Raw genomic sequence first — 24,809 nt, 5'->3', positions numbered from 1 at the left:
TAAGATTTATCATCAAGAACATTATATAAAACCAGAATATAACAAGGGTTTCCTGAGGTTCCAGTAGTTTTTAATACCTTAGTGATACCGACAGTAATTGGTCAAACTATATTTAGCTATGGCAAGCATGTGCCTATTTCAAAATGCAACTATCTTACTAAAACAAACTAAATACAAGGTCGTTGCCGCATTTGGGCGTTTATGTATATATGTTACAGTGAATTTGTATAATCAGTGATTATGTAGAATCCCTGAAAATTAATTTCAGGGATTATGTAGAATCACTGGTCAGTTTAGGGATTATATACATGTATAATCACTAAAATTTTCAGGGATTATGTATAATCACTAGAAAAAACGTCAGGGATTATACATAATAACTGAAATGAAGAAATAGTTTTATTTATAAAGAAAATGAATAAAAGTCATATAATGTATGCTATAAAATCATATTAAAACAGCATTACACTGTATAAACATAAATTGTAAAATGTTAAGCACAAAATATCAAAATTATAACTTTATTGATTGTAAACACAATATATTAAAATAACATGCTTAAATTACATCTGTATTTACCACAATATCCATATTTTAGAAAACATTTACCTTCCCATATCGAATCAGATTTTATGACCCGCCTAAGAGAAATAAAGTGTTCAGTAAAAACATCTGTAGGTACCCCAAAATAAGAGAATAAGCAACCTCGAACTGATTCTTGCAAGACCCCATGTTTTTTTGGCCAGGCAATGTCCTTTTTCCGACTTTTGGTGAACAATTACAATTATGTTTTTTTGGGATTTCGTTTCCATTTTTACCATGTGGAATTGCTATGAGAATATTACACCAAATTCCAGCTTCCTCTACAATTTTGGTCTAATTGTCAATCCTTAGTTTTTCTATACATTTAGATGCGTAAGTTCTCTCTGTTTGAATTTCTTGTTCATTTGAGGAGAAAAAAAACCCACCAAAATACAGATGTTCCATGATCTTCTTCACCATTTGTTTTACATGTACCACAAAAACATGCTCTGTAGATTTACAAATAGAACATGAATATCCATTTGACGCTGGATTTTAAAAACAAACAATATTGTTAAGTTATTGCTATAAAGGGAATCTTGATATTATTAATTTTGAAGTCTTCAACTTTATCTCGAAACCCTGTATGGTTATATCTTTAAGACCATCCTCTGTGTTTAAAAGCAAAATTATTTCATCTGGCAAGGAATATGAAAGTAAAAAAAATGATAATTTGATAGATATAGGAAGATGTGGTATTAGTGCCAATGAAACAACTCTAAATCCAAATAACAATTTATAAAAGTAAACCATTATAGGTCAATGTACGGCCTTCAAAACGGAGCCTTGGCACACACCGAACAACAAGCTATAAAGGGCTCCAAAATTACTAGACGTGTAAAACCATTCAAATGGAAAAACCAACGGTCTAATCTACATTTTATATAAAAAAAAAAACGAGAAACATGTATAAATTACATTAACAAATGACAACTACTGTATATCAGATTCCTGACTTAGGACAGGTGCAAACATTTGCAGCGGGATTAAACGTTTTAATGGTACCAAACCTTCTCCCTTTTTCTGAAACAATAGTATAACATCACAACATAGAAAAACACACGATTAAATATCAATTGGAAGGCTTAACTCAATAAAATAAATGGTAAATTTACACACTATGAACCAATAAATTTGTTCTGTCTATATATTTTTTATCTTATCAAACAAAGAATCCTTAAATTATTCATAATCCCTGAAATTATATTAGGGAATTTGTAGAATAATTATTCAAATGTTCAGTGATTATGTAAAATCACTGGTCATTTTCAGGGATTATATATAATTACTAATGATTTTAGTGATTCTACATATTCCCTGAAAAATCAGGGATTCTACATAATCCCTGATTATACAAATTCACTGTAACATATACATGTTACACTGACACAAAAATACTTAATTTTGATTTCTTCTTTTTGTTATACTTTTGTTCTTACTTCGAAAAAAAGATATAAATACATTTGTCGTTAATGCTTTACTTACTGATATATAAGAAAATTAGTTATATTTTCTGACTTGTTTTTTGTCTTCCTTGATTGTAAGAATGTAGTAAATATACATCTTTCCTTTTGTTCAGTAAATATGACTCTCATTGAACGAGAAATACGACACCTACAAGCTAATTACTTATTTCCCTGACCATTCTGACGGAAAGAAAGGCGAATTAATCCATCTGAAGATGTAATAACAACGTGTATAAATCTTTACAACACCAAACATGGTATTAAGTAAAACACATCTCGAAGATCACCGAACCGACATATTCAACAAGTGTCAAAAACCGAAGCTGCAAAGTCGATATAATATGAAAACAAATCTGGGCACATGCGAAAAAAACACAGATTGGCCAGTTTAGCTGATTCATGATTTTAAAACAAATAATAATTCTGAAAACAGAGATTGATGTTATTAAAAACCAGAATTACAAAAACAGGTATCCCATTAGATATAATCTTTTGAAATGGGGAACCAGTTTATTACCAAGTTATCGAACTTCCAAGACACATATATATACGACCGAATACAACTAGAGAGCGTAAAAAGGAAAATGTCATGCAAATTACGAAAATGACAAACATTCAAATATTACTGATATTTTAGTTAAGGATCCAGTTAACATATCACGTATATGTTTATATATATACTCATTTATAACATTAATTACTAAAATAATGACGACTTAATAATTCAATGAAATAGCATAAAGCTATCTATTTGTATAAATGATAGGAGAAATTATAAAATTCGTTCTCACATAATGTTGTCTAACAAAGTAGTTTCATAATGAACCCATGCGCACTTTTCATTTCCCCCCGGAAGAATACCATTGTCCTTTAGTGAAAATTACAGAGCAGATCTGTACTAAGTTTGGGTCTTCGGTTGTAGGTTGTTTTGTTTCTTGATTAAAAAAATGTGCTATCCACGAGACCTTATAACCATATTTTGTATGATTGCATTGACATGGGTTTCAGATTTAAAGATTCAACAGCAAAAGAAATGGTGATCAATATAATCATTATTGTCTTTTTTGTCTTTACTAAATTCAACTTCTTTAATTTGAAGGGTTCTTCGTTTCTGTGATTTTCCGAAAGAAAACAGGACTCGTAATGAGTAATTTATCAACGTCTAGTTATTCTCGTTCCTTTAGAGTGATGTTTCATGACACAGAAACATTGTCAGAGAAGAGGGAAAAATCCAGTTCTATAACGACTGATATTTTGTGAAAAATAAATCAATCGAACAGCCCCTTAACACATGCATCATGTTAAGTGATAGTGAAGCGATAACATCATTAATCCTAGCGAGGTTAATTACAACTTAGCTTGCCGTTTGATACATTTTCTTTCTTTTTAATTGTTTATGTAACATTGCACTCCTTCTCAGAAGAATAACATCCCCGTTTTACTACAAAGATATAAACGTTTCTCCGATCGCAGAATACCATTTTGAAACGGTGTAGATTATTTTGTAAGAACATTAAATTAATTCTATTATGTCAATCATCAATGTTGATAATTGGTTCTTTGCATAAGTAGGAAACAAAAACAATATTGTTATATATAATGAAGAGACCGTGGCGATAATTATACATTCGCCATTGTTATTATACATGCTGTAAATCCATTGTTTCTTAAACATCAAATAATTTTGTTAGAATAAAAAAAAATAATGTTTGCATGTTTGCTGAAGACAATGTAGGAAACAGCATATTAAGCATTCGAAACAACTGCATCAGATTTTTTTCTAACAATATTGTCATTCAAATTTAACAAGGGCACTGTGAGTTTTTAAAAAGTCTTTTGAGGGTAAAATAAAAAGTAAATTTTCATGATTTATTTGATTGCATTTTCAATTTAGATATCATGCAACTTATGTCGTTGTTTTCATCTTCTAAGGGGAGATGACATTATAAAAATAACTCTAATGCAACAACGTTGTAACGTTCATTTCGATTGGATAACGTGACTTTCTTACATGGCATCAATGCTAACGCGTCGCCAGTAAACTTAATTTGCGACCATCAAATCCCCAATTGATGCCGTCGGAGCTTAAAATACAATACAGTTATCTCCTAAGTAGATGTGGTATATGATTTTCACTGAGACAACTTTCCAACAGAGACCAATTGACACAGAAGTTAGCAAATATAGGTCAACGAACGGCCTTCAACATAAAAGCTGTGAAACGTTGATTTTTTTAGGTAATAGAAGTCTTGGTTTCGAGAACTGCTGATAAAGGTACATTGTAACTCGCAAAGCACGTGCATGTTGCGATCCCTGGAATTAATATTAAACTTTTGATACCAATATAGTAACATCCGTAGGACCTGAGATCATCCACTTTTATGGTTGGGTCTGTGTTGCTCAGTCTTGAGTTTTCAATGTTGTATTTTGTAAACTGTCGTTGTTAGGTCGTTTTTCATATTTTTGTCAAGGCGTTGTTAGGTCGTTTTTCGTTTTTTTGTAATGCGTTGTTAGTTTGTTTTCTACTTAGTTCGAATGTCCCTAAGGTTTGTTCATACTTTCGTCACTATTTTGCAGTTTTACTTGAGGGAAACGAGACAATTATCGTTTAGGAATCGCTTAGGTCATTTGCAAAAATGGCAAGGACCTGTTTGCTTTGAATGCCATGAAATTATGAATATATGTACAAAAGTAGCGTTCCATATCAACAAAACAAACAACATGTAAATCCTTTAAACTCATTTATTTAATATTCTATTTTTAGAAGTTTATCGTATGGAATTTTTTGCTGCATAATTTCTGGACCACATGGAATTTGAATATGAAAATATCATTAAACTAAACGATCAAAAGATAACAGAATCCAGCTTAACATCCGTTTGCGTTTCATTCTGACTTGCTATCTAATCATAAGAGGAAGTCAAGGTTCAGAAACGCATTAGCCCCATGGGAAACTTTCATCATAGTCAAAATTTGATTAAACTGATGTTGCAGAACCACACTTGTCATTATCTTAATGAAACTATAGCACATATTTGTATTTGTATTTTTGTTTTATTTTCAAAACTTGACAAAGAAAAATAGATCGTTTAGAAGGGCAAAAGGAAAACGTCTCCAAAATTGGGTTGTTCTGACAGATAGTGTTGAATAATTTAAATACACATGAACAATTACAGCATGGTTCTTAATGACAATGGTTTAAATATTATGCAATTATACATTTTCACATTAAATCAAACTTTGGCACAAGGAATTATAGATCGCTACATTTCAACGTATTTAGCCGTCACCGTTCTCTCGTTCTACTTCGATTTTACAATTTTTGTTATATCAGTTTACTTATTTTCATTTAAAATTATGACACTTTACTTTACATTACGACCTGGTAAAAAAAACAATGTTTTTTTTTCTTCAGCTGACCTAAAATAATAAGTTGCAAGGTTTTCAAAGCGAAATAAACAATCATGTTTTTCGAATTTTTATATCAAAGAACAACTTAAAGAATGTTTTGGAGTTTATTTTAGACTTGCGAAGCATATCCGCATTTTTAGTGGTCATTAAATAACTCATTCAGTGACAAAGATTACATTTCATCAGTTTAAGTTTCCAGCCATGTAGTATTGTCAGATCTGTCAAGTCTTTGTCTTGATATTGCCAGGATTGAAAATGTGTATGTTTACTTCAAATTTTGAAATTTAAATGACTACTGTCCTCATGAAAATACAATAAGAAAACTTTAAACGCGTCACCTGCCTTTTTCAAAGGGGGTTCCAACACATGCAAGTCATATACTAGAAGCATTAGTTGTCCCCCTGAAACCACTGAACTTAAAATGGCAAGTGCATTCTTAATCAACAAACAAAACTGCACATGCAGTTGGTAGATATAAAAAGATGTGGTATGAGTGCCAATGAGGCAACTCTCCATCTAAGTCACAACTTATTAAAGTAAACATTATAGTTCAAGATCTGGTCTTCAACACGGAGCCTTGTCTCACACAAAACAGCTATAAAGGGCCTAAAAAAATACTAGTGTAAAACCGTTTAAACGGGAAACACAAAGGAACCACATAAACAGACGACAACCACTGAACATCAGATTCCTGACTAAGAACAGGTGCAAACAATTGCAGCGGGATTAAACATTTTAATGGTGTAAAACCTTCTTTCTTTTCTGAAACAATAGTATAATATCACAACATAGAAAGACACACTATTAAATATACCTATTAATCCGCAAATGATGTCATATGCATACTATTTGTTACCTAAACTATGTTATCGTATTATCTTAACCACCCTTTTAGCGTATTGAGTTTTGAGACAATTCTTGACAGAGGAAAACCTGCTCTTTTAAACAAATCTCCGCTAAATCTAGACTTAAAGGCAAAATAATGAAACACGTCGACCTCGGGAGGAATATTCAATCAATTTAATTTACGATTGAAAGATTTTCTTCTAAACTTTGAATTTATTTGATGAATAATGTTTTACTACGCACTAAAACGACAGTAAGAAGGTCCAGAGGGATTCCGAATTTCGATTATAAAGTCATTCGAGTCACCTCGGAACGTCGTCTACGTCAGATTAACAGGACGTGTAATCTCATGTGGCGCAATGATATATGATTTAATCAATATCATTCCGCCTGGGATTACAGGTCCTACGCCGAATTTACTTGAAGTGGCATATGAAATATACTATTGTGGAATTATAAAGAACATTGATTTGACAGCAACTATGCTTTATGAAATTACAATTGATAAAGAAAGAGTTCTAGTATCAAAGATCATATTTCATGGCGCTATATTTCTGAATAAATATTATTGAATCAGAGAATAGCATAAAAACAAAGTAAACAAGAGGAAATTCCCAAAACCTAACCAAGTGTGCGTGAAGAATATGATTTTGATTCTTTTGAAATTAGGCGAAAAGTCCACTAATTAAATTCTAAACATACATTGCTTGGTTTTATTTTAACAACATGCAATTTGCAAAGATAATCTGCACGAATGATGTGTTATGATGTTTAACGTTTTAATTATTGCTTCAGAACTTTTAATCCAAACATTTTATTTGAAAAATCAAAATGTTTCGTCGTTTAATATTTTATTTATTACTTTAGAATTATAATCCAGACATTTTATTCCTTTCTATCCAAGTGCTGCTATGTTTAATATTTTATTTATTACTTCAGTATTATAATCCATACATTATATTTGTATAATTCAAAGTGATTATATGATCTGACCATCAAAATGTTCATAAAAATGAAATATATAATACCATTTATAAAAAAAAGTTTATACCATTTAATCTCTTATAGAATTTAAAACAAAACAGAATTTATATAAAAAAAAGATTATATGTAGCAGTAAAGTTTCGCCAATTATCGGTGAATAAAATTTCAGCAATTGCCCTTCTAGTCTGACATTTATATAGATTTAAACAGTTGGTTTTCCCGTTTGAATGGTTTTACACTAGTAATTTTTGGGGCCCTTTATAACTTGCTGTTCGCTGTAAGCCAAGGCTTCGTGTTGAAGGCCGTACCTTGACCTATAATTGGTTTACTTTTACAAATTGTTATTTGGATTGAGAGTTGTCTCATTGGCACTCATAACACATCTTCCTAAATCTATGTAATATATCCAAAATGTATGGCTTTATCTATATAAAACTTTGGACCTTTCGTTTCATATTTTAAGACTTTTATCGTGTTGTGCAAAATTTAATTTTTTCATTTGCTCCCATTTTTACAATTTTTACATTACTATTTACCTGTATTATTAACGCAAATGAAATGTTTAATTTTTGCATATTTGCATATGGTTTGTGGCGCAAATGAAATAACAATTGGCACAAAAGCAGAACAATATATTTTTTTTTTTGGTTTTTAGTGTTAAACCGAACTGTGAATGGTCATATATTATAGTTTGGTAACTTCAATGCGATGTTTCTAAATACAATTCTGTCTCTAAATGGTTCGTGTACGAGTTAAAATTGTTCAAAGAAATCATTGCTTTTAAAATATTTCCAATTGTTCAAAATGTGATGTCACTGAATGATTCGACACCTCTTTAAGTAACCGCACGTAAAAACTATTTGACGTACAGCTGCTGATGAAGTTTTATCAAGGAAAGACCATTTATTGATAAAAAATCATATTCATCATTATGTTTAACTTCAAAGAATATTATTGTCTTTGTATAGCAATTTATTAATCTAATAAACGTTAATATGACTAAGATCTGGACTGCATCACTAGTTTCAAATATTATAGACATTGATTTCAGTAAAATATGGAAATGTTGAAAAGGCCATTTAGCAAATAGCTTGCTAACGAGTGGAATATTATGGCATTCCTTTTTTTTTAAACTACAAAGTTCTGGAAATAATGTTTTGTAGAGTTATTCTGAACATTTGTTGCTTTGTACTTTTTTGAATCCGTGTTTGTAACCTTGGTTACCAAGGTCAGTCACTCAGTCACATGTATATATGAAAAATGGCGTGTAAATTCAATTTGTTTCTTATTCAAAAGTTTAAAAATATTTGATCGAAAGTTCGAATACTCATTTTGTTTTCTTATCTTTTGATTTGCGTTGTCTGTGCTTCCACTATTTTACTTTTCCATAAACTTTAAAGACGAGCAAAACCTCTTAAAGTTTCTGGGAATGTCAAAAGTATATTTACGCCTAAGTGTGTATACAGAATAATGAAGTTGAGTTTGTTTATTTGTAAAGTTGACCAACAAATCAATGTTTTCTCATGTTGAAAGAAAATTAATGATTTGTAACATTATCCAATCAAATCATAGGAAAGAAAACAGAAGAATAATTAAAAATCCTGTTTCAGCAATTTGAAAATCTGGATGGAAAAGGAAAATAAAATGTTTCGTTTGATTAGCTGATATTTTCTATGCATCTTAAACCTATGTACAATGTAACAATTAACTCTTTAGGGTTCCCGGGTATAACTAGGTGGCTTATATACAATTAATTCAATTCCCAGTTATAAATTCCCTCTCCTTTCATCCTATTTTTCAGAACCTTCTTTTTGTATCAATTTTTATTATTTTCTTATCCTGAATATGCATGAAATAATTGCCACTGAACGTTAAGCAAACACGAGTTAACAATCAATTTTCTTTACTGAAGATGATCGAAAATCGTTGGTCTATACTGACGATGATCGACAATCATTGGTTTATACTAACGATTATCGACAATCATGTTGCTATACTGACGATGATCGACAATCATTGGTCTATACTAACGATGATCGACAATCATGTTGCTATACTGACGATGATTGACAAGCATTGGTCTATAATAACGATGATCGACAAACATTTCTATACTGACGATGATCGAAAATCATTGGTCTATACTAACGATGATCGTCAATCATGTTGCTAGACTATGATCGGCAATCATGTTTCTATACTAACGATGATCGACAACCATTGGTCCATACTAACGATGATCGACAATCATTGGTCTTTACCTAACGATGATCGTCAATCATGTTGCTACACTGTGATCGGCAAACATGTTACTATTCTAATGATGATCGACAATTCAAAGCTAATAACAAATTAATAGTTTTTAAATTTAAATTTGATACAAAATAATTACTCGAATAAATAGTTTAGCTAAAATTGTTTTGGTATTATGTAGTGTTTCAAACATAGACAAGGTCTTGTTATTGTCAGAATGAGGTCGGTCTATTGTTAGAATGATGTCGTTCTATTGGCAGAATGCGGTCATTCTATTGTTTACATGTTTTTAAGGTGGACATTTTTTGGCGACAGAATGTATATGAAGCTGGCACACTGTGTCGAACAGGAAATGTCAACCTTTGCTCCAAAGTATAGTGTACAAAAGAAAAGAATCAACAGGTTCAAGAACAAAAGTCAAACGATCCCTATCAAACAAAATAGGTAATTAAAAAAAATGAGCACATCAATAAAGTTACCCGCAAACAACAAAACAAAAACAGAATTATTAAAGTATAAATAATTCAATGGTACATACTACAGAGCAATCATTTAAATTCGCAAACTTAAATAATTAAAAAGTTTCAATTTAATTACAGAACATTGTTAAACTGTCACATACTTATGTGTTCTATTAATGAAATAAAAACAAAAAGTACCATACCTTAAAAAGTAACTTTAGGACAGCAGCGGCCATTTTGGTTACTAGTATATACAGCTTCCGGTTTATTGATATAATCAAAGCTGCTTTATATTAACCAGACAAATTTGTCTTACTTAGTGTCAGTTCATATTCGTGGTTTATTTTATAACGACCTGTTAGGTCGAACTGTAAACTGTTATTTAGTTATAAAAGACGGAATTCCACCAATTGACGTAAATGGTCAGAACATAAATCCAGTTGCACTTCGGATTACACTTTGGTTTATCCTAATACTTATTAAGCCCTCATAGATAGGCGCCTATTAGTGCAAATTATTTGAGAATCTTTATTGTTTTAAATCCAAACTATTTTATGTCTTTCAGTCATGCAACTCGACATCGCAATGAAATCAAGAAATATATTCTGTCATCTAAAACTCGTGGAATAAATACAAAGTGTTTTACAAAATGTCAAATCTTCTGTGATAATAAAAACAAATGGCTAAATACGGCAAAGCGCAAACAACCATATAATATGCCAAGAACCCTTTACTAAATAAAATGTCTATTAGATCTAACGGTAAAGAACTCAAAACAATGGAATCTGAAATCACAGTGTGTTCTTCTATTAAATAAAGCCACAATCAATAGAATATAAAACAAAGTGCATTACTAAACATCAGATACGGACGCGGAGTTTTAATTTAACGACAAGCAGGAAATGAAGTTACCTGATTCCGCGGGATTCCTCCGGTTTTCTCAAACAAGATACAATCAGAATTTGGACGTCAATATTATCTTCTATGTGTTTGATTATAATGAGAGTTGATGTTTTATTAGGCCGTTCACATAACTCATTGTTATTTCTAAAGTTTGTAATAAAATGAGCATTTGGCTGGTAAATTAAGTTAATTATTGTTTTTATATATGTATAGAAACATATAAGATATGTCATAAGAGATTAGAAAAAAAAGGACCCAAGCAAACTTACAAAGCATCAAAAGTATTAGTCAAGTAAAGTAAAACTAATTTACATTCACGATTTCTTATTCATGACTGCTATGTTAAAACAATTAACGAAGCCTGATACCTAAACATCACGACACACATATTTTTTTCTCTAGCGTCAATCTGATTGAAAAGTCCAAAATTATGATTCAAAGTAGGTTCTTAAATATATGTATAAATTTGTAAGCATCTGATAAACTCTCAATTTAACTGTACCAATTAAGAGACAAAACATGTAAGGAAAAAAGAAACTCTAGAAGTCAACAAAAAATTTAAAAGCTACAAACATATAGCAGAACGTTTAAACAGTTTGTGAGAAAAAAGCATTTTTTCAACGTGGACAAAAACTCTGAAACCAGACAGCATCTCCTGTTTTGCTATTACATATTTTAGTTATCTATAGACTCTAGTGATGATTTTCAAAATTATAAATCTTTCATTAAGTTGGTTTGATGTGTTACTCTTAAAAATGATACAAAGCACCTGGGATCACTCTAAGTTTTTGGTAGGGTTCATGATGATCAGTATTTAAGGTGGTACCCAACACTTTCACTAAAATTAATTTGGCTCGTATAATTTTCATAAAATTTTGTCAAAGTATTTACTTTGAGACTTTAATAAAAATATAAAAATTAATTTTTTTTTGAACCAACCATTTTGTCAGAAAAAATACACTGGTTATATAGCAATTTGACAAACACAAATTTTGATCATTGAGAAGCTTAATTTATTCCTTTTACAACACAACGTAATTAAAACGTTTAGCTGACTTTACAGAGTTATCTCCCTGTAGTGTTAGGTACCACCTTAAGTTTCTAGGTTGTGTTTTGTGTAGCTGCTGTTTGTCTGTAGGTCTTTCTTTTTTTGTCAGTTTATTTTCTACTTATGAATTTTAATGTCCCTTTGGTATCTCTCACCTCTCTTCAAAAAGAACTTTTGAAATAAGAGTATATCTAGCCGTCTGGTACTCCAAAAAAGCAACGAACCAAGTGGAAAAGTACCAGACAATTCTCTCAATGATTGATTTTCAATTGTCTTGTTAGAAGAATTAAAGTTGAAATTGTCTAGGTTTCCAAATTTTAATTCCCTTCCTGTGCCCGATTAGATTTATGTCTGATTTAGTGCACTGCAAACTTTAAAACATTCAAACCGTTTTATTGTGTTAGTCTAATACAGTATAATTGCCATGTATCTTATTTTAATTAGGTGAGTTTGGTTTAAAGCTTTGTGGAAATAGTGAAAATAACTGAACGTTAATAAGACGAGCTAAACACCTAGACGCTTGATTTTAAAGTAAGTTGATCTAGTTTCCATACCGATGGAGCTGGCATGGGAAACCTATCAATGAAGCCTGGAGCTCTATTTCTATCAGTGAAGCCCATATCCCCAAAATATTGCTCAATATAACCCAGATCCCAATACGTGGAAACTGGAGCTCAACAATTAAAAAGGGATATACCTAAAAGCCGTCTTATTCATAAGAGATGCATGGTTTTGCTTCAAATGAAAAAGTTACAAGTAATTCAAAGTTGGCGAGTAAAGTCTCTAAATTGATGCTCAATAAACAAACTAACATGCAATCTTTAACTCGAGCAAATTTCTCTTGAAGGGATAACATAATTGGACAGGATGAATATAGATAGAGATAAACCAAACTAAAATCATGCACGTGCATAAAGGAAGATATGCATCTTTACTCTATAAAATGCTTAAAATTTTTTTTTGATTTTGTTTTAATTGCATGGATTCACATGAAATATTTGCCACTGCATATTAAGCAGAAACAAATAAGTTATGCATTGCCTCTTTTCATCTAATATGACCTATCGGATAAGATTGATCACCGCTTTTATTCCTAAATGCGCATCACAAATGGTGATGACATTTGGGGCAGGAACTGCATGCCTTCTATTCTGGAGCACATGAAATCAGAAACAAATAAGTCATGCATTGCCTCGTTTCTTTTAATATGACCTATCGGATAAGATTTGGTCCGTTTTTGTACACAAATGGTGATGATATTTGGGACAGGAACTGCATGCCTTCTATTCTGGAGCACATGAAATCACCCGGATGTTGGTGAGATTCGTGTTGCTTTGTCTTTAGATTTCCATGTTGTGTTATGCAAATGATTGATCGTTTTTATTTAATCGTTTAGAGTTTGATATCTTTTGCCTCTTTTTTTGCAATGCAATAATGCCGGATTGTGCGTCGTTATCCAGTTCCTTTTTTGCTTTTTATCTAACACCTTGAATAATTATCATGACAAAACAAAATCTCCTAATATCGAACAGTTTGATTTCATATGCAGACCATCATCTCTAGTCATCGCAAATTATTGTTCGCTGCATTAATTCCACCCCGATACGGCTTATTCCCAGATAAAAACCGTTATAAAGCCATTCCTGTCATTAAAACTGTTTGTAAGAGCTTTTGGAGCAGAAAATTGGACAACTTCTAATTAGTGGATTTGTGCATTCACAGTAAAACATCTATTATTCCCATCTTTGACAATGAAATGACGATTGTATTGTGAAAAATTTCAATCGACAAAAAGCCGGCATGCGGTCCCGTACTTGTCATTATAAACTAATCTATGGTATGAATTGATAATGGTAATAGAGGCATAATCCTTTATATTACATTAATGTCAAACAAATGTATAGAAATAATAAGTAAAAATGGCTATTGATTTATCACTATAAATGGCGGACAATATAACTCAGAACGGAAACGAAATAGGTGATTTGACTTACTGAAAATAGACAGACATGAATATTTATGATGTATAGACAAGTCTTTACAGTGACATCAATCGTTGATAGTATGACAACAGTTGGTGTCAATTAATAAGTAAGGGCCTGGTAGAAGTTAAGCAAACTGCTGACGAAATTGGAATCTGTTTTCGACTTTACAAAAATTAGTTCAAAATCAGACCTATACATATATTAGTCTCCTGCAAATATTGGTGCACGTTTCGCACCTTACAAGGTTCAACCCCGAAAGACGAAAGGCTTTAATTAATCCGAGCGTTCATATATTGGCTAACAATTTGCGTCAATCAATCAAAGCAGGCCATGTAAAAATTAAACAAAAAAGAGACGAAAAAGAGACAAACTGGAAGACTGTTCTATTTGTATACGATAGCTTTAAAATTCTACCTCATAATTCGAGAACGAAAACTTTTCATACCCTTGCGAGGTTCTACCTTTCAAAAGACAAGCTTCGAGAATTTGTTTAGGTAAGCGTCAAACTTTTGCCAGGTCATATTAATAATTCTTCTTTTTCTCTCAAAACACTGTAACACATATATAGTTGATTTGTATTTCATATCATTGTCTCCATGATTTTTTTAGGACAATATTTATTCAATAGGAATAATTAGAAGCGATTTGAAATAAAATAAAAAGTATGACAGGGCAAACAAAGTTGCATTAGAATAAATATAACTAAGATTGTCAATTTGAAACCATTTCATGTAAAATATCAAATACATTAGTCAAAGTAAATCGTATTCCTTTTGATGTATTTATATAAAGATTGCAAAAGGCACTATAATCAATAAAAATAATTTCAAAAGCGCTAATTGGAGGTGACACGACAGAAACAACAAATAGTTACAATTTGTTTAGATCATCCTATTCCATGCAATAACTATTTAAGGACAAAATATTATTTCTGAAAATTAACACCATTACTATATCTTTATGAGCATTCACAGTTTAGTTCTTCATGGGAATAAAATAGTCCGACGTCGCATTAATCTTATTGTATTGTCCTATAGAGAGGTGTTATAGCCCTATAATTGAAAACTAAGCAAGACTTTTTGTTCCATTAACATTTGCTTATTAGTTCATCGAACACGTATTCGTACATCTAACGTTAAATTGTTTTCTACTTTTTAGTTACGAAATGGTCCTTGTAACACTTATTAATTCAAAATTTTAATTTTTTTTTCAAATTTTAGATTTTTGAAATTTTGATCAAAGTTTAAAATATCAAAATTCCAAATTTTTAAAATTTTTAAAAATTTTGAAATTTTTAACAAATACATAAAATTTCAAAATTCTAAATTACTTTTATATTTGATAGTTAAGATATTTGATCAAACTTTAAAAGTACTAAACATTGTATTCATTTAGAGCACTGAAGATCTATTTCCCTGAACTAGTACACATTATTCATGTAGCTGAAGCGCGCTGGATTTCTCGCTGTACTGATAAAGGAGGGTCTGGATGGGGGGTCTGTTAATCTGTAAACATTTAATTTTCACCCCTTTTTTCTCTAATCTTCAAAAAATTAACCCCTTTTTTTCTCTAATCTTCATTTTTTTGCCCGTTATTCCCTTATCTTCATTTTTAAGGGCATTATTCTTTAATCATTTAACCCCATCGAATTGGTGTCTTTTTGAACCGTACACCATTTCCATTCTCAATTCTTTTGACGCTTTGTAAATTTAATATCATGCAAGATTGGCTTCAGATGTATTAAAAAGTACAATCACAAAAATACTGAACTCCGAGGAAAATTCAAAACGGAAAGTCCCAAATCAAATGGCAAAAACAAATGATAAAATACATCGAACGATTGGACAACAACTGTTAATTGATCCAAGGACACAGTTATCGTCCTTTGGTTTTCGTCCCTAGTGTAAACAGTGTATAACTTGCATGTTTTATTTAATACACTTTTTCAATTTATTTCTTGATGTTAAATGCATGAAATTGTAAGGAGGGGGATGTAATTACATGTTAAAAAAAATTTAAGTGCTGAATCTTTATGTTAAGTAGTGATTTGGTCCAGTTATAAAAAGGTCAAATTTTATCACGTCTGAAGCTGTCAAACTGAATTTTACACCCCCTTACCACAGAATTGTCAATATTTTCAGTTAGAGCTGGTAGAACTTTCTATAATTTTGATATTATTTGTCTCACTGGTAGTACACTACACTGTAAAAATCTTTTTGAAAAAGAGCAGGTGCGATTTTTTAAATTTGAATTTATGGTCTAAAAGAAATGCACTACGAAATAACTGTGTTCTCGGCCAATTACGTTACTAAGATTCCCTTCCATTTCTAAGATCTTTGCGCTGTGTATTTAGTTTTATTCAACTATTGTGATTGGATGCAGTAAAACTGCAGGAATTGATTTGTTTAACATAAAAAAATACTTGAATTAAATAAATCACTAAGAATTAAACGATTTTAATATTAAAATCACAACGAGGCTTTAAAAAATATTAGTCCTCCTGCCGGAAACGCATTTAAATTATTTATTCCAAAAATAAACAACACTTATATGAGATTCACGTTAAAATTCATACAATATCGATGAAATTAATTTCTCTGATTATTATTCATGTTCCACTTGAAAATTTCTATAGAGAAATTTGTCATTCCCCATAATACAATTTAGTTTACGGTTTAATAGAGAATTTTTCTGTAATTTCACTTGAATGTGTCTTCAGAAATTGAAATTCTAATCATTCGGGCATTTAAATCGTATGAAATCGACTAAACGACTAAGATTAGATCTTTAATAGTTTTCTAAGCAAATTGGAATTTGATTGAATCGTGTTTTTCAATGTAGAGTTGACGATTTTGCCGCATAAGAAGTGGTCCTTAGCTAATATATAAAGTGCTGAAGCCAAAAAATTTGTTTTAGACAAAAAAATTATCATGCCAGAATAATGGTACATTTACTGTAGTCCTCTGATTTTGTTCTAAGATAAAACAATTTAAAAAAAAAAAGAATTCGCAACTCAGGCAAATTATAAGTTGTGTTCTATGTATGGTAAACTAAAAAGTTTGGATTTGGTAACAGGATTTAATTATTTTAACCCCCCCCTAAAAAAACAACAACAAACAAACAAAAAAAATAAACAAACAAAAAACAAACAAACAAAAAAAAACAACAAAAAAGAAAGAAAAAAGAGGTAAAAAAGAAAACAAAACGCCAACAAATCTGTTCAAGTATCTATCTTTTTTTAATGGGATGCTTATTCAAAAAAAGTACACAGTCAAGTTTCTAGACTTGAACTCTTATATAGGCATCTTGAAGTATCTTAACTAGAGTTGAACGCCTTCTATATACATAATGCATACACTCTAAACGATTATTTAGTGGTCGAGTTAACCCAAGCATATTTTGTTTCTTTGAACAAGCTGTTATATGGAAACATCGCCGTTTATTTAATGAGATTACATAAGGCATGACGCACTTTTTGTATAATGGCATTTTCATGACTGCAAAATGTTTAATCCGCATGCTTATATATAGGCATTAAAGTTGCACTCATTCATTTCTGAGTACTTTTCCACGACTCACGAGAAGAAAAAAATAGGCGTGATGCATCGATATTATTATTATAACTTCACTTTCTTAACAGCTATATTTATTTTTTGATTATATAAGACGTCGCGTACGGTGTTGGTGTTAGTTTTGGTAACGTTATTTTGACGTTATTTTTCATGCATTGTATAAATAACGTCGTACTTTGTTTTATTTCGTGCAGCTTCATATTACAGCATAATTTATAGTAGCGGTTTGCTTGACTTGCTACGTATAGAACCGAAATGCAAAAGCGGCACATATTTTTTTTTAAGTACAGTTAAATTAAAACGGAAAAATAATATTCATTTACATTAGTATCCCCTTGGAGCAAAGCTATTTTCTCTTTCTTTTGATTGAAACAGGATATTTAAAAAAAAAGTTTAAACCACTGTCTTTTCTGCTGTCTTTTCTTTTAGTTTAAACATATTTATTTATAGTGGATTGGGAAACAAGTTATTACAACTTATATTAATCCGTTTCCACTTTGAGGGTGTGTTTTCGAAATCTAAAAGGTGACTTTTATGTGCAAGAGATATTGCTCTCTCTTAATAAAACACGGGTCAGTCATTTATCGCCCCCTTCCGACGGACTATCATTGTTTCACAAGACCATCATACTCGCAAATGGTGTCAAGGGCTTATTCTTTTATCCGCTTTTGAAAATTTCCGAATTAAAATTTTATTAGTTGAATCGTTTGTTTCATCGCCTGTATTAAATGTTAAAAGAATCAACAGTTGAAAGCAAATTCAAAATTAACCACAATAAAATTAATTAAACCAAATTTGCCAATTTCATAAACAAAAAGAAATTTAATCTCAACTATGAACAAGAAAACAGATGGCCGCAGATAATTTTAGCGCAAAACTACTAGGGGACATTTTAGCGCAGACATTAGAGCCCATTTTAGCGCAGGATTAATCCGTTCAGCTGTATTTTCGATAGCCCATTTTAGCGAAAACTTTCCTAGTTGAATAATAATAAAACCACGAGCATTAATTTATGCTGGTTTAATATTAAAGTTGTATGTATATATATGTTCACTTTGGTTCATCATGGAAATAAAAGTAATTCTATAGTTGTCACTCAGCTATTTACGTTTTTCTTGATACTACAAATTGTATCATCAAATTGCAAACAACAACATATATAAAAATACAACGTATAGGCGAATGTGCACCACAATCTAGACAAGATAAAGAGAAAAATCAGTTCCTTCTGCAACTTTATCAACAGTATTGTACTGATCTCTTCTAGATCTCGCGCATGGGTCTTTGTTTTTTAATAAAAAGTGTACAAACAAAATAAATATTGAAACAAATATATAAAGAAAAATGCAAGGATGAACTTAAGGGTGTTTCATTAATCCTTGTATGTGCCCATCGAAATTGATAAAGAAGCATGCCAGCATTTTTTATCCTTGCATGTTTATATGTCCTTAGAAACACACTATCCATTCTTTCTGATTTGAAAATGTGCAATATAAATTGATCCTTTTTCTATTATAATCGTTCGTACTTAGACACCAGGTCCCATGTACTGAATAGAGAACATTCAAACTAGTCCCCAAACTGCCTCAAATAATAGATAAAAGGGGAGGGAGAAGGTTTCAGAAACATTAAACCTGTTAAGAACGTTTTGAATAAGCATTCAATGACATATTTGTCGCTGGACGTCAGATAAACAATGAATCAATACACAAAAAAATGCAAAGTGGAAAGGGATTAATATAAGTTGCAAAACTTGTTTCCCAATCCACTATAAATAAATATGTTTAAACTAAACAAAAAAATGCGCCAATTTGGGTTACGCAATGTTTCAACGAATCTAATTATTATAATTAAATCATACTATAGGGAGAGAAATTCATAATTTGTTATTTCAAATTGACAATTTGTTAATTCTAATTGATAATTTGTTGTTATCTGAAATTGATAATCTGTTATATCAAATTAATAATTTGTTATACCAAATTGATAATCTGTTGTATCAAATTGATAATTTGTTATATCAAATCGGAAAAAGTTAAATAGCATGGCACGTAAAGGCTTCCGCACTTCTCGACGTTAGGCACTACATGTCAAGTTTTACAGAACGTAACGTCAAAACAAGTAAAAAAGCATGGTGTGACATTATGACTAGACAAAAGTAGTCGCTGACTGTGTCGTTAATACTTCCGACATGTGATCGAAAATGGGTTAAAAAAAATCCCTGAACAGTAGATTTTAATATGTTATATAGTATTTTTGTGCTATTATAATTTCAAATTCCCCCCTCCAGAACTGTATAATATAACTTATCATACTTGTAACAAAAATGTAAAAAACTGCGTTTTGTGACATTTTGACTAGACAAGAACAAAAAGATCGCGTTTATTTTTTTTTTTCAATATTTTCTCTTAAAACTTCGACACAATTATTTTTCATACACTTAAAAAAAAAGTTTTCACGTTTGAATAAAATTTCATATCGTAGAAAAGACTGCAACTGCCTATTACTTTTCATAAGACACTTAACAAATACGTCAAAACGTCAGAAAACGGCGAGTGTGACATTTCAACGGATTTAATAAAATGAACAATTTAGGACATATTTTAAACAATACTTACTAATTGAAGACATAGAAAGTTGTATATTTATTGTATAATTTTGACACAGGAAGGGTGGATATGTAAATTGTGGTTTGGATCTGCAGCATTCGTTCGAATTTTGAAGAGCTCCAAAAAATATGCGAGATTTGGGTTTTGTGACAGAAAAACAAATTTCAAAAAATCATTAATTCTGCCACGATCTTTTGAAATGTTGTAACACAACTTTTTATTTTTTTCCCTTATTATATACGGAATAAAAAGATATATCATTTTCGGAATAATCTATTTGAATTACCTTTAAAAATCACTCTTAACTTCACCCCTATCCATATTTTTTTTCAATTTTCGGCTTGACCACAAAACAAAGTGAACTTTTCGTCCTGGTCAGACGCGTCCAGTTCACGATGACGTCATAAATAAAACATACACCATTAACACCAAAGACTACTCTTGCTAGGAGTACAACTTTTTTTTAATAAGTTTAAAAAATGACAAGAATAACTTCAAAGCAACGCTTATCATATGTCGCGGTGTTACTTGTCTACACGCTCAAAATCCGTGTTATTAGGGATCATTCGAGTAACAAAATGAATACAAGTATTGATTTTAAGGCATATTCCATTTCTACTTTTAATTACGCACATTTTGATATATACATTTATATAGTTATCAATTCCGAAACTTCTAACAAATGCAATAAAGGCGAACTGGAAAGCAAAATCCGTATTATCACCAACACCGTACGCGACGTCATACAGAGATGTTTTTCATGGTTTTGGATTTTTTTTAAGGCTTTAACGCTATACAGTTTGTGTTTGTTTTATCAATTGAATAGTTTTAATTTCTCAAACAAGAATGACTTGTTCACATTTAAATGATATTTATATGGATAACGAAAATCCGACTGCGCTTTCTGGATTTTAACTTCATCATGAACACTCAAATCCCAATATATGAAAGCCATGGATGCAGTAGAACTGATGCAGTTGAAGAGTTATAGGATCAAAAAGGGCCTAAATTAATAGCAAACTCCTTCTAAGGACACTTTTGCCTGAGGGATAATTAACCTTAGTTTCTTTAATAAGTTTTAGATTTAATAACGTTCAATCTAAGAAACTAAGGTTTGTTACAAAGCACCAAAGTACTGACTACTGAGCTGATGATACAAACATATATAGTAGACGGTTATGAAGAAATTGAGTCGCATGTATCAGATATAGAGCCTGTATGTCTGTCGTAATATATATTTACAGCTGCGTTTTGTCCTCGCTTGTTACGAATTAGCTGGTTGTTAAATTTATTCTATTTCCGCAAAGACATAGCGAACCAGACACAAGCATTACCAACTTACAAATTCTTCTTTATACTATATATATAACATTAAGAATCATCATATTTAGGGTGAGTGCAGAGATATTTCTCTGGAAAAGCCCCAGCAAATGTCAAAGAATTTACCACTGCATGTCAGATCACAAGATTTTTCTTCGACTCAATTTAGTCGCTTTGAGAATGTTGTTTATGTTCTACGATTGTCGTGTGCAATTTTTTAATTGCATTTCATGACAACTGTTACGATTAATTCTGCTTAAAAGAAATATCATTTTAATTTAGATTGGTAAATGTCTACCAGAATGCAACCCATTATTCCCTTTTCAAAGTTGAGTAACACCAACAAATAAACTCATCATAGTTACCAGGATTTATTTTCTTATTTTTTATTTACAAAATTGATTATCAATGGTTAAGGATGCTTGCTTGTCATGTTTTGGAATTTTTGTAAGATTTTCGAAATCCTCTGGTTTTATCCATTTGAATGCCTTAAAAAAATGTCCCCATGAACCCCCCCCCCCTTTTTTTTTTATAAATCTTTTACACGTATAATTATAAGCCATTTATAGAAGTCTTATAAATCTTATAAGTCTTATTCATCTTTTAATAGTTTTTGAGAACTTTAACTGGTCAATGATAAAACTGTGAAAAATCAAGAGAGAACATTTTCTCGCTAAAATTCCAAAAACAAGCACATTGACCTATATATTTCTTTTTGCTTTTTTGCTTCCTCAATTAAACCCTATCAATATATATATAGATACTAGTTTTATGGAAATCTATTTATTTCGAAACTGAGCAGCAAACTTCCTGAAATACTGGAACCCTTGCTGGATTGTTTGCTCTTTTCTGACTGAGGCAAGAACAGTTTTTATTTGGCTTAGTCTTTATTAAAAGAAATGCTATTAACTTACAAAATACTAAATCGTACTTGATATAAATAAATGCTTTGCAATTAATTCATTCTAGCATTATATCAAGTACGATCTAATAGGTAAAACAACTATGGCATTTATGACATTAAACAAGCAAAGTTAACCTTTGTCATATTTTACTTATCAATAAATATATACACGATACTAGCATTCCATACAGATTGTTTTGTAAACATATATTTATCCGAAGAATTTAGAGTCATTCATTAAAAGTTGTTACGTCGTCGACGTGTGATCACTCACGAATAGTATTTTGTTAGTTTTGAGTTTGAATGTTCAGTTAAGATAGTATGGGAGTCGTCCGCCGTCATGAATCTTCAAATAACATTACACCATCGCTCTAATTTTTTTGAATTATAAAATAAGTCAAATTTGAGACAGCAATGCAATTTGAACCATGTTCAATCCACAATTTTCTACATTTGCTTATACCAAGTCAGAAATATGACGTTACTTGGCCATTCGTTTGATGTGTTTTATCATTTGATTTTTACATTTGATTAAGGCAGCAACCATTTGATTTTCTGGGGGGCTATGGTTTTTTTTGGAAAAAAAAGTTTGTTTCCAGTTTTTGGAGAAAAAAATAATTTGTTTTTGATTCTGAGAAAAAAAAAATTGTTTGTTTCACCCTCAGCTGCCACTATATCTAATGCTAAAATTGAAAGAAAAAAATTGTTTTCGACTTGTTGCGAAAAACATAGATTGTTTTTCGCCGCAGGCGAAAAAAAAAGGCTGTTCAGAATAAAAAACCATAGCCCCCTCCCCCCCCCCCCCCGAAAAGCAAATGGTTGCTGCCTAAGGACTTTCCATTTTGAATTTTCCTCGGAGTTCAGTATTTTTGTCATTTACTTTTTATTTATAATGCCTTTAATTCTAAACGAAGACATTTGTGTCATGTTATCTAAGTATTGTTCTAATCATACAAATACACGACAACCCTACATCATAAAAGAGCAAAGTCTAGTTGAAACAGCCCAACAGTAATGAAGTATCCATAGTGTAAACACACGTATGAATAATTCACGAACTTTAAAACGAAACGAAAAATTATCACATTTGAAATAAAAAAAAGTGTCGTCTGCTGTGTATGGTACAACCATGAACGTGTTGATTATGCCTCATAACAAATTAATAAACCTCCATTAAACCCTGTTATAATTTCTACAAATATTAGAATTTTATTTCCGTTTTATATTCATGTTGATGTGTCAGTAAATGGGAATCGTGCTTTGTAAATGATTATTGGTTGGAGATAGTAAATTTGTTGTTTTAACTAAATGTCATCCATTATAAAAGCATATTGAGATATTATTATCGGAATTACAAAAGAGCTTTAGTGTAGAAACCCATGTTTGCTTTCTGTTAAACGTTTTCATGATCAGGTTGTAGACATAACGTCAACCATTTTTACACGAGTTTAAAATAAAGGGGGACAGCAAATTTGAAATGAACTTAGTGATAAGGAAATTCAATTTGCCACAAGCCGCAACAATGAATCCATCTCTTAAATAAAAGAACAATTCCTTTTATGAAGACTCAGCTAGCCAAGAACAACATGCTTGTTCATGGCACAGTTAAATAGACATACCACGTTACATAATGTTTTATTATTTGATTTCATTTGAACCTCGTTTGACGGTACAAGGTACATACACACACATCTAGGGCCTACTTTGTAGTTACAAAAGTTAAGTGTATTCAAGATATATAGAAAAATTGAAATTCGAAAGGATTTTCAGAGTAAAATTTGACGCCATTAAAAAAACTTGTCCAAACATAAGTATTTTTATCAAGTGAGAACCATTACAGTGCACTTTGTACTCATTATTTTCTATACTGTGAATCCCTTTCAGACCCTTGTTTTTGGGGTATTTCTTTACATTTAAGGTGGTACCTAACACTACAGGGAGATAACTCTGTAAAGTCAGCTAAACGTTTTAATTACGTTGTGTTGTAAAAGGAATATTAAGCTTCTCAATGATCAAAATTGGTGTTTGACACATTGTTATATAACTAGTGTGATTTTTCTGGCAAAACGGTTGGTTCAAAATTTTTATATTTTTGTTAAAGTGTCAAAGTAAATACTTTAACAAAATTTTATGAATATTAAACGAGCCAAATTAATTTTAGTGAAAGTGTTGGGTACCACCTTAACTCGATGTTTGACCAACACCTTTCAACTGATGTAGACAATGTTCACCTCCAAACCTCTTCTGCATATCTGGGTAAATTTGGTTGCTGGTCCTTTGTTATATTACCCATATACCAGCTCTAATAAATATCTATTTCATAAGTTTTGTGCCATACATTTTTAAGGTGGAAATTTACATGATTTTTTTTAATTTAGACATCAAAGGGACAACAAAGCTGATATAATTTGTTATCTAATTCAAGAGATGCTGATCTCTTATTTTTGGTATTATATAGTCGACCA

At 31.0% G+C, this 24,809-nt stretch overlaps 1 protein-coding gene across 4 annotated transcripts in view; it reads right to left on the bottom strand.

Moving 5' to 3' along the window:
• Positions 1–24,809, bottom strand: part of LOC143056928 (uncharacterized) — a 135,991-nt gene that overhangs the window by 66,504 nt on the left and 44,678 nt on the right. The window contains exon 1 of one of the 4 annotated variants that reach the window (XM_076230135.1): positions 10,207–10,254. The exons of the other annotated variants lie outside the window; for them this stretch is intronic. Coding sequence (XP_076086250.1) covers positions 10,207–10,239 — 33 coding nt within the window. The 5' untranslated portion in view covers positions 10,240–10,254. Of the gene's footprint in view, positions 1–10,206; positions 10,255–24,809 lie in introns of those variants that run through there. 4 annotated transcript variants of the gene reach the window in all.

Source organism: Mytilus galloprovincialis, chromosome 13, assembly GCF_965363235.1.
Source record: "Mytilus galloprovincialis chromosome 13, xbMytGall1.hap1.1, whole genome shotgun sequence".
Classification (NCBI taxonomy): domain Eukaryota; kingdom Metazoa; phylum Mollusca; class Bivalvia; order Mytilida; family Mytilidae; genus Mytilus; species Mytilus galloprovincialis.
This window is presented reverse-complemented; position numbering and strand designations above follow the sequence as displayed.